The 11,474-nt window shown below is 54.7% G+C and overlaps 2 protein-coding genes across 2 annotated transcripts; one reads left to right on the top strand and one right to left on the bottom strand.

The window, feature by feature from the left end:
* Positions 1–8: 8 nt before the first annotated feature.
* On the top strand, positions 9–9,173 carry BSPRY (B-box and SPRY domain containing; the record flags this gene model as incomplete). Its single annotated transcript, XM_010286001.1, has 5 exons — positions 9–131; positions 712–942; positions 2,744–2,769; positions 3,937–4,061; positions 8,647–9,173. Coding segments are annotated over 5 exons (1,032 nt in total), but the record flags the coding sequence as incomplete, so codon positions are not given.
* Positions 9,174–10,428: 1,255 nt separating this feature from the next.
* HDHD3 (haloacid dehalogenase-like hydrolase domain containing 3) lies at positions 10,429–11,169 on the bottom strand. Its single transcript, XM_010286000.1, has one exon. The coding sequence runs from the start codon at positions 11,167–11,169 to the stop codon at positions 10,429–10,431; it is 741 nt and encodes a 246-aa protein (XP_010284302.1).
* Between the last annotated feature and the right edge of the window lie 305 nt (positions 11,170–11,474).

Here is an 11,474-nt window from a genome sequence, read left to right on the forward strand (position 1 = left end):
GCCTGCGTGCTGCCCGTCGCTCTGTGTTCCAGAACAAGATCGTGGACCGGTGTGAGCGGCTCCAGCTGCAGAGTGCTGCCATTGCCCGGCACGTGGACGACGTGCTGCCCGCCAAGGACCAGGGTGTCCTGGTAAGTCCCTGCCCCTTCTCCCGGCGCAGCGTGGAGCTGGCCCCACCTGCTCCTGTGCTCGCCATTCCTGGTGGAGATGCTGATCTCTTGGGGGCCTGTCCGTGTGCAGGGCTTGGCCCGCTCCTGCCTGGCTGCTTGTGCAAGTGGAGTGCCAGAGTGCACCTGCGATTCCTAAAGATCTGCCTAAAAAATGTATACAAACAATACATTTCTTGGTGTTAGTGTACAGCCGTTAAACATCCCACTAGGACCAGTCTTCACGATTACTGATTTTTTTTTTCGTGCCTCGCTGCCACCAAGAACAAAAAACGGTTCTCACAGTGGCTCCGTTTCTCACTAATAGCGAATCCAGAAGATCTCTGGGCCCTCACAGGTTGTCCCGTGGGTGCCAGGGTTAGGCCAGGAGGCAGTAGGCAGGTTTGGGACTGGTTGTCCTCTTTACCTCTGCTTGCATTGTGATGATAACTGTGGCATGGGCTCAATTAACAGGGTAATCTTAACAGCTGAGCCCACAGAAAGCCAGCAGAAGCGGTTGGGTTTAAGCAAGGCTGGTGTTTCTCCTCTCTCCTTGCTCTGGCAGAATGCAGCCAATGCGGCGCGGGAGCTGGTAATCCAGAGGCTGATCTTTGTGGGGAACGTGTGTGAAAATGAAGAACAGCGGTTGCTGGAGAAGGTGCACGTGGAGGAGGAGCGGGTGCACCAGAGCATCCTGACCCAGCGGGCGCACTGGACTGAGGCTTTGCAGAAGCTGGCTGCCCTCCGAACCTACCTGGTGGACATGATCACCAACGTGGATGACCAGGGCCTGGTGGTAAGCACTACTCCTTGTACCGAGGGACAGGTCAGTCAGCCCAGAAGTGACCTAGACTTTTTATCATGGATATTATGGGACTTAAATACAGTGTTCAGCAGCTTGTTGTGCTGACAGCAAAGAGGCAGAGTTGGACAGGACCTCTGTTTGCAGGTGTAGCTCAAGGAACCTCCTTCACCTGGTCCTGACAAACCCCCGTGGTTTCTCGGTGGTTCCTAGAGCATCTGTTCTGCCCGATTCCGCTTTTGCTTGTGGTGAGGTTCAGAACCGCCCAGGCTCAGGTCGCCGAGGTCTTGGCTAGAAGCTGCCGGCTCTCAGATGCCCTTAGGCTTGACAGCCAGGACAGCTATGGGCTGAGAGCTGCTCTTACAGCAGTCAGTTGGGTCACCAGTCTTCTAGTGTTCTGTCTGGTTTTAATCAAAATGGGACCCTTGGGAGCACCTGTAGTTCTTCTTGAAGAGATGCCTTGTTGATGCCCTGTTGTCTGGCGTACCTCTCTGGGATATTTACTGAGCAAGGCAGCCCGTGCTTCCCTTCGCTCAGTTCCTTTTCTGGCTATTAAATTGTCTCGCTTTAGCCAAGCGATTCCTCTCGCTGTAGACGCGAGCAGGTAGGCATTGCACCTCCTCTTCCTCGCTCTTAGCCTCTGCTTGCCACATGTACCTTTGTGAAGAGGTGGGCAGCAGCTCTGCTTGGAAAACAGCACCGATCCCAGGGACAGAAGGTTGATGGCTGTTTCTTTGGTGGGAAACGCAGCTTCTGTCCTACTTGGCATCCTACTTGGCTGGGCTGAGGCCTCGCTGTAGAGAGCAGAGGATGGAAAGCAAGATCCATCAGGTGCCTGTGGCAGAAAACGGCGATACCCTCAATTTCTCCTTTTGCCTCGTAGTGGAGGGGAAATAAGGATTGTACGTTCTCCACCTTGGATCGTTGGTGTTGGTATTTGTGTCTATCTATACGTGTCATGTCACAAGAAATTGAGAGTGCCCTGCAGCTCGTATTTGAACAGGGATCAAATATTTTCCTACCATTTTGCTAATTGGGCTGTACCTTGAGAATGCACCATTACCAGCAGGTACAGAAACAAGTGGGACTGATCACAAGGTTATCTGGCTCTTGGCTTAGGTCCTCTGCAGCTTCACCCCCTATTGAAAGCTTTGGGGGTTGTTTGCTGCAAGCACAGGCTGCTTTTGCAGCGTGCCTGAGCGGGGTGGGCGAGGAGGACCTCGGGGCTGGGGCTTTCACACTCTGGGCAAGGCAGGGTGCAGCAGTAAGAGCTCCCAGATGCAGAGAGGCTGGTGTCTCCCAGGGGGTATGGAGTCAGAGCTGGTTCTGTGTGGGTCCAAGACTTTCCACCTGCCTCAGGTCTCCCCTGTGTTTCCCCTGCGCCAGACGACCCAGCTGTACTTGCAGTCTTCTGCTGTCACCGCTTGCACGCGCAGCAGAGCGGTGGCAGGCTCTGTCTGGATGCTCCCGTGCCCTTCTCGAGCTCTTTGTCACCCAGCCACCCAGTCCCACTGGTGCAGCAGATATCACCCCTAGCTAGATGTAGAAGATATATCGTCCTCAGGCATTCCCACTCATTTTCTGAGTCAGGGAGTGGAAAGAGCTGCAGTTGAAGAAAATGGATGTTGGATGCTCCCCCTGCTCCCCAGGGCCAGCTTTGGGATGAGGGGTGGTTTTCTGGGTCAGGAAGGAGAACAGTGCTCCTGGGTTCCAGGTTTGCTGTGCCCCAACCTGTGTTTGGGATTTTATCTGTGGGGATTTCAGCTGTGATGACTCTTTCTCTCCTTGTCTCCAGCGTGCAGAACAAGAGATCTTCGAGAGGTTAGTACCTGGTCCTTTCCCTGACTCCTGCTCCAAGCTTGCCTGCACCCTCTGTGGCTCCGGCCGTGAGCAGCAGGTGACACCCCCTCTTTCCTCCCTTGCGCTGCTCTTGTTGAGGACAGCACAGAGCACAGAGATGCCAGCATGGCCTCTTGTCTCTGCTTCACGTGCTGCGCTGCAGCTCAAGGCAGAGGAGACTTGGCACAATGCTCCATGTGCAATGTCAACCCCGGCATTGCCAGATGCGCTGGCCCTCGCTTACGGGAGACCTTCTCCAGCTCCTTAGTAAACTGCACAGGGCTCCCCGGGAGATGGAGCAAGCCTGTCCTCCCTGGCCTGGTGGCAGGAGGTGGGATTGTCCACCCGGAAAGCTGGCGTGCGCCATGCGGCTCCGCACTCGGGCTGCCTCCTTCCCCGACAAAGACTGCACGGAGGGGACAGCCAAGGGCAGGCATCAGCATTTCTGACAGCCGTCCTCAGTCACGCGGGGTGCCCTTCCTTGGGGGGGCAGCTTGGTGGCTGCGTTTCTACAGGCATTTATTTCTGTGGCTGCTGCAAGGGTGCTGGCTAGCACTGGTGCGACTCTGCTACCCGGAGGACTTTCGGGAGTACTTTTGCCTGGAGCCCGCGGGGAGGGAGTAAGCAATCAGCCACAGCACATCACCCACAGCCAGCGCTTTACGTACAACCATGAGTTCCTGTGTGTACTGCAGGCCGCAGGAACCCAGCAAAGCCTCAGTCTCCTTGCTGTGCTGTGTGACACCCGGAGCCTCGGCTTGCTCTCCCGTTGTATCCCCCTTTGACAGCAAAGCTTTGTTGGTAAAGAGGGAAATCTGATTCTCTCACTGCGGCCTGTTCATTGTGCTCCTCTTGTACCTTGATGGCAGCTCTCACATGCATTTAATCTCTGTCTGCTGAGCGAGGAGGCTGTTCGCTCGGGCTGCTGGGGTTGTATTTTGAAACACTGAAGCCCTTTCAGATGGGCTTTTGTAATCAAAGCCAACCGAAAGTACCGCTCGGGAGGAGAGTTTGTCCAGAAACTCCCGGCGCAGTTTCTCTGCAGCAAGTGCTCATATTTCTGGCGTACTTCCTGGTGATCTTAAACACCTCCCAGCGCTGGCCAATAAATCATTGTATTTTGAAATAACTTTTGTGTTCCTTTGCTAGGACAGAGGTGGCGGAGGGAATCTTAGAGCCACAGGAGTCCCTGAAGTTAAACTTTAATCAGACCTGTGTTCAGAGTCCACTGCTGCATCGACTATGGGCCTCTGCTGTTCTCTGCTGCGTCGCAGGTCAGTGTCTCGCTCAGGCCTCATGCTCTCTGAGGATTCCTACGTGCTCGTGCCCAAAAAAACCATCCTGATGCTCTGTCGAAAAATCCCAATGCTGCGTCCTGCCCAGGACATGGGCATCCTGCCCTCCTCTGCTGTCGAGCCCCTGCTAGTTGCTTGGAGCCCCCCAGCCATGGGGGCAGCAGCGGCTGTAGGAGGTTTGGGAGGGGGGACAGTGGCTCAAAGCAGCTGGTTGTGGCAAGGAGGAGAACAGGCGTTTGAAAACAACTCCCTACAACTACCTGAGAGGGGGTTGTGGTGAGGTGGGTGTTGGTCTCTTCTCCCAAGTAACCAGCGACAGGATGAGAGGAAATGGCCTCAAGTTGTGCCAGGGGAGGTTTAAGTTGGATATTGGGAAACATTTCCTTACGGAGAGAGTGGTCAAGCATTGGAACAGGCTGCCCAGGGAGGTGATGGAGTCACCATCACTGGAAGTGTTCAAAAAACGTGTGGACATGGCACTTCAGGACATGGTTTAGTGGGCATGGTGGTGTTGGGTTGATGGTTGGCTTGATGATCTTGAAGGTCTTTTCCAACCTTAATGATTCTGTGATTCTGTGAAAAGACTGTGTCTTTTATCAGCTCTGTTGATTAACTTCACTTGGCTTCTTTTGCTGTTTCCTGGGTCACTTGGTAACAGCAGTGGAGCTGATGCTGCTGTAGGAATCTGTGTCGCAGAAATTCCTCTTTACCACATTTAGCACTGGCCTGATGGTGATTTTAAAAGAGGGTGAACTCACCCGCGTGGCGTCTGTGAGACGCTCTGATATGCTGGAATGAGAAGTGAGTAAATGCAGTAGCTTTCTGATCATAAGCTGAGATTGTGGCTGCGCACGAGGTGGTGGTTTGTTAGAGACGTTTGTGATCTGGTTCGGCTCTCGCTCTGCAGCTGAGGTTGCATCGGAGGCATTTGCCAGGCCAGCGACATGCTCTGGGTACAGTTCAACCAGGTTGGTGTCGGCTCTGTTGAGCAGGGAGAGACTGATTGTGAAATGTTTGCTTTTACTCTTGCTTCCAGGTTATCATTAGAGCGTTTCGAATGTATTTTTTGTTCCTCAAAGGTGGCAATATCCTTCACAATTTGAAAACATTTGTCCCATGTGCCACCTCGTGAACGATCCCTGGGGGTTTTCTTCCCAAAGCTTTTGCATTAACCTTTGATTTTTTGCTCATCTTGCTCTTGATGCTGATGAGTGGTTCACACTTTTTCCCTGTTTCCAGGTCCTTCTCCAAGGTATGTGCTTCTGGCTTTTATTACTTTTGTGTTTTCCAGTGTTAGCTTGAGAATCTGTGCATACCGGATGACACCATCATTTGTTTCTTCTGCTGCAAACTCTGGTGGTTGCTCTCCCTTTGTGATTAATTTCCCTCTGTTGTGAGTCTTTGAGTGCTGGCAGTCATGCAGACTCCTGCAGTTGTGCATTGGCAAAGCTGAGCAGGTTCTCAGCAGATATTCAGAGCTGCCCAGTCATGTAGGAAACCTTTCCCTAATTCTCTTTGTTGTGACATGTTTTTTTTATGGGTTCCTTTCCCAATAGCATCCTTGTCAAATGTAATGACTGTAAGGCAGGCGATCCTAGTAGTGGATCTGTTGGTACTATTATTACGCTCCGGTTTGGGTTTCTTTTCTTTCCTTTTTTTTTTTTTTTTTTGTGTGGTTACATTTAACATGTCATTATTGCGTGCGGGGGATGCCTGCCATATCCTTGCTTATCTCACTAGTCCATAGTCCACCCAGGATGTAGCCTTAGGTATTTAATATTAACTGCAGTGGTCCTAGCTTTTGTTAAGATACAGTAACGTTATGCTTCGCTTGGTGGTCCCTCCTCCTACAGGGAGTTGAACGGGTGACAGACTTTTTATTTGCTTGAAAAGAGTAAATTCCTAGCCTTGACGGTTTGCCCTGCACCTTCTCAAAAACTTGGAAACCAGCAGGCAAAAGAACCTCCATTTCACTCTCAAAACCAAAGAAGATTCCTTTAGCGTCTTCACTTGGCATCTAGGCTTCTGTATCGCTTATGTTTGGGGTTGGCAGCTCCTTCCTTAAGCCAAGAGATGATGTAAATCTCATGGCACCGTTCTGGGAGGGATCTCGGTTCAGGGCCACCCGTGTTAGTCCTGCTGGGGGGCAGGTAACTGGTGATGCTGGCTGGAGACCTGACGGAGGACAGCCGGGTGCAGGGGTGACGCAGACTGAAGCTGTCCCAGCTGGCTGAGACCTTGGGCTGCTCCATGGTGACCTTCTGCCCCTTTTAACTGCAGATGTGTGAGTTTGGAAATGGGAACTTGGATTTTTAAAAGCCGTAAAATGTGCTGCAACTAACACATCCATACTTGACAGAGATGTTAACCACGTTAACTTACCTACTCAGCATCCCTCGTCTCCCTCAAGCGGCAAGGCTGCAGACAAAATAGATTTTGGGGGTGAGATGAATTCCCGGTGGAATTCTTCATCAGAATATAGGGGAATATCCAGAGGGCAGATTTAACCGTGACAAGACACTTGTCTGTGTGGGAAAATTTGCTGATCTGAATTACTCTGCTGTTACTCTGCCAGCGCTTCCCCTCCCTCAGATGCTCCCCTGGGATCGTGATTCCACAAAGAAGCTACGTGGGTGTCATCGGGGTGGTATTTCCCCGCGTGGATGATCCCTGTACATGAACACCAGAACGTACCTAGGTTAGATGGGTGTTGCACAATATGAGGTTTAATGTCAGAGGAAGACAAAGTCTCGTACTGCTCCGTTTTCTGTGAATTCGTAGCAGCGTTTGGCTTCCTGGAAAGTCAACCTACAAACAGGCAGTGTGGGCACATGCAGCTGCAGAGGCCTCCGGAGGGCGCAGCGTGGTGGGCAGGCATGCCGCAAAGCGCTTGGCCGGTGAAATAAATCATCAAATGAATGAGGTTGTCTGCTTCAGCTGGAAGGGGATGCTTGTCTTCAGCTCCTCTTTCTGTTCGCTGTGGCCCACAATAGCTTCCACCCAACGTGCAAGTGTTGGCACTTCCACCTTGTGCAAACTGGTAATTCGGCCTGGGTTCACCTCCCGCCGGAGGCCGGAGCAGGCGGGATATGGTAGAGCTGGCGGCAGGGCTGGGAGCGCAAATGACTCGCCTGCCCCAGCCTTGTTTCCTGGCGGTTTAAGACCTGAAGTGAGTGACGGAGGGTGGGGGAAGGCAGGGCAAGGAGGGGCACCTGCAGGTAGAAACTCCCCGGAGGAGAGAGTCAGTTGGGCATCAGCCGCCTCTTTGCTTGGCGAACTCACCGAGCGAGGGAAACGTTCGCGCGGTTCCTCAGCGCGGAGGGGTCTGGCGGGGGGAGCGTGCCACCTCCTGTGGCCAAAAGCACTGGGGTGGGTCGGTTAATTACTGGAGCTTTATGGGAGGAAAGGGATTCCCCTTGCCCAGCCCTCTCCTTCTTCCTGTTCAGGTATTACCGGCTTTGCAGGTTTTCTGCTAATGGCGTCCTTGCAGGGCCGTGGACTCGCCCGGGCTGGGGGAGGAGAGGTTGGGTCCTACTTGCCACAGTGGGGCTGGGAAGGGGCAGGGCTCACATTTGGGTCTCTCCCAAAAGCAGGAGCACAGAATGGTTTGGGTTGGAAGGGACCGTTAGAGGCCATCTAGTCCAACCCCCTGCAGTGAGCAGGGACATCTTCAACCAGAGCAGGGTGCTCAGAGCCCCGTCCAGCCTGACCTGGGATGTTCCCAGGGATGGGACATCAACCACCTCTCTGGGCAACCTGGGACAGGGCTTCACCACCCTCATTGCAAAAAATGTTTTCCTTAGATCTAGTCTAAATCTGCCCTCTCTTAGTTTAAACCCATTACCTCTTGTCCTATCGCTACAGGCCCTGCTAAAAAGTCTTTCCACATCTTTCTTCTAAGCCCCTTTCAGCCCTGGCTTCTCTGCCCCAGGCTGAGCCCCCCCAGCTCTCCCAGCCCGTCCTCCCAGCAGAGCTGTTCCAGCCCTTGGAGCATTGCTGGGGCCTCCTCTGGCCCCACTCCAGCAGGTCCGTGTCTCTCCTGTGCCGAGGGCTCCAGAGCTGGACGCAGCCCTGCAGGGGGGTCTGCCCAGAGCGGGGCAGAGGGGCAGAACCCCCTCCCTCGCCCTGCTGGCCACGCGGCTTTGGGGGCAGCCCAGGACACGGTTGGCTTCTGGGCTGTGGGCGCACATTGCCGGCTCCTGTCCAGCTTTTCACCCACCCATATCCTTCTGAGCAGGGGATGAACTGAACCTGCCAAGTTCTCTTTTGTGGGGTTTCAGGCCAGGGTCAGAGTAAGATGAGCAGCATCTTCTCTGACTCTGCTGGACTTCTAGTGCAAGGGTGGAGAGGTGTCTGGTGAAATCTGGGCTTTGGTGAGTCTTCATTGCTCTGGCTTCAGGGGGAAGGCTGTGAGGACCTGTTGTGCTGGCACCCAGACTAAGCCCGAGCCCCCAACACTGTGTCACCCCAGGGGAGCAGACTGTGTCTTTGATGGCCATGACTTCTTCGGTCACTTCAGGCAGGGGCCACCAAGGCAGTGCTCACCGTGTGGTTTCTCTTGCAGGCTCACAGGAGATTCACATCGATGAGAAAACTGTCAGCCCCCACCTCAGCCTGTCAGAAGATGGGAAAACCCTGACCTTCAGCCCTAAGAAAGCAAAGGTGGACTTGGACTGCCCTGAGCAATTTGACCACTGGCCCAATGCTTTGGCTGCTGTGGCTTTCCACTCTGGAGTCTGCGCCTGGAAGATCAGCGTGGAGAAGAGCTGCGCCTACAAGCTGGGCGTTTGCTACGGCTCCCTGCCACGGAAGGGGTCTGGTAACGAAGCCCGTCTGGGCTTCAACGCCGCCTCCTGGGTCTTCTCACGCTACGACAAGGAGTTCAGGTTCCTGCACGCCGGGCACCCACAGGCGGTGGAGCTGATCAAGTCTCCATCCGCGATCGGGGTGCTGGTGGACTTCGCGGGAGGGGAGGTGCTCTTTTACGACCCCGATTCCTGCGCCATCCTCTTCTCCCACAGGGAGACCTTCACTGAGCCCCTCTACCCCGTCTTTGCTGTGGCGCACCAGAGCATCTCGCTGGCCCAGTGAGCGAAGCATTGCGCTCGCTGGGGGGTGAAACTATGATTGTATATACAGTGACTGTATATATGCTATACGGTACCTTTACCCAGACAGCGGTGTTCAGACAAGACCTGTCTTCAAACTGTGTCTGTTCTTCATGTGTTTTACGGCAGCTTTCCTCTCGTCCTGGAGGCTACACCCATGCTGTGCCATGCCGGGTGTAGCCCGGCTGCTTTTGGGTGAATCATTTAATTCCTCTCCCACCAAGGGCAGCTTTCCAGCTGTCAGGTGGGCTTTAGAAAACAGGAGGAATATTATGAGGTGTGTTTGGGGAAATGGCAGGGAAGACGCACACAGAAAGGGACATCATTGGGACACGGCTGACTATTTTGGGAATAGTCACCCTATGCCAGAGCTGGGACAGTGTGGGGGGCTGTCACTTCTGGGGGACCCACATCGGGGCAGGGGCACCCCGAGGGGCTGTGACCCATGGAGGAGCCCATGTCAGAGCAGAGGAGTAAGAAGCAAGGAGCAGCAGAAAGAAACCCAACCTGAGCCGCTCCTCGCTAATGGGGCGTGAGTGTAATGTGGTGAACACATGAGGAGCTGATGTTAGGCAGGGAGGAAGGAGGTATGTTGGTGTGAAATTGAGGCAGCAAGAAGGTGTTTCCCTGTCTAAAATTCATCATCTTTATTTCTCAATACAAGTTTGTTAATTGGCAATATATTAAAATCAAGTGAACTTGCCCAACTCCAGGCTGTTTTGCCCATGGCAGGAGGCCCAGAACCTATCCCAGTGCTGTCAGGAAGAGGGGGATGCTGGCGAGCTGCCAAACCTGGGGTACACCGAGGCGCGCAGGGTGTGCGCGGGTTGCCTGGGTGCTCTGTGCACACAGACCTTACCTGGGACAGGACAACACCAGCTCTGCTAAAGCGCTTGCACAGGGGGATGCTCAAGCCTCTCCCTGGGGTGACTGAGAAGGGATAAACCTCAATGTCTGCCTCCATCCCACCTGCCAGAATGAGCCTCCTGGCATGCAGCTTGACCCAGTCCCCAGCTCCATTAGGGGAGCTGAGCATCTTCTGTAGTGTTTTTGGAGCTATGAAAGACAGCAGCAGCCACACTGAGCATCGTTTATTGCATCAACACCCCTCCTGCGCTGCACTGCTCCCTGTGCTCAGAAGCAGTCGCTTCTTTTCCCTGCCCAACCGGCAGCAAGAAATCCCACGCCAGGACCAGTTCATGACTCAGCAGCAGCGCTGGTCCTCCTCCAAAACACGGCTACCCCTTCTCAATAAGAGCCAGGAGGTGGCCGAGCGTGGGTAGGATGTGCTCAGGTGGCACCTCCGGCTCCTCGCCCTGCCTGGCAGCCTGGAGCAGAAAGCTGTGCATGCCCACGGCTCGGGCCGCCCTGTAATCCCGGGTGTAGTCATCCCCCACATGAGCTGCCTGCTCCGCTGGGACCCCACCGAGGCGCAGGGCTTTCTCGAAGATCCTCCTGTCCGGCTTGGCAAAGCCTGCATTCTCGGAGGTGAGGATGAATTCAAAGTGGTGCCGCAGGTTGCACTGGGAGAGGACATTTTCCAGCCGGTTATCAAAGTTGGAAACCACCCCCATGCGGAAGCCATGCTGGCAGCACCAGCTCAGGGTCTCGCTGGCTCCTGGCAGCACCTCCCAGTTGCGGGCATTGCAGAAGTCATGGTAGAGTTTTTCCGCCATCAGCGTTAGGACTCCATCTTCATGCACGCCTGAGAGCCTGAAGGTCTGCTTCACAACATCGACCCACCACTGCTGGGAGCTCAGCCCACAGCCCCGGCCGTAGTTGGGGAAGCGCCGGCTCTGGGCTCCGTATGCTGCCCGGAACGACTGGCTGAGAGCCTCTGGCTGCACCCGGAGCCCGTGAGCCCAGGCCTCGGCCGCATAACTCTCTCCCACCGGCTGCCGCCGGCCCACCCCCCCCGCCGCCCGCAGCCGCACCAGCGTGTCCTTCACGTCCCACGTTAGTAAGCGGAGCTTAAGCATAGCTTCAGTAAAGCTCAGGGCTAAGGAAAACCTAGGACAAACAGGGAGGTGAGAGCCAGCTGCTCTGCTGAAAGGGAATCGGTACTGAGCGTGGCTCATGTCGGTTGTATCAGAGGGGTGTGGGCACTGGCCATGTGTCCATATCACACCCACTGGTGTCAGTGGCCCCCATGGGGGGCTCAGGGCCCCTCTGGGGTCTGCATCGAGATATGGCAGGGGAGGGAAGGCCCTGGAAGTCCCACGGTGCAAAGTCTCCCATGCAGGGGCAGGTGCACCCCCCCGTGCGTGCTGCAGTGGGGCCCTGC

The sequence above is a fragment of the Phaethon lepturus genome, unplaced genomic scaffold (genome assembly GCF_000687285.1).
Source record: "Phaethon lepturus isolate BGI_N335 unplaced genomic scaffold, ASM68728v1 scaffold26464, whole genome shotgun sequence".
In the NCBI taxonomy this organism is placed as follows: domain Eukaryota; kingdom Metazoa; phylum Chordata; class Aves; order Phaethontiformes; family Phaethontidae; genus Phaethon; species Phaethon lepturus.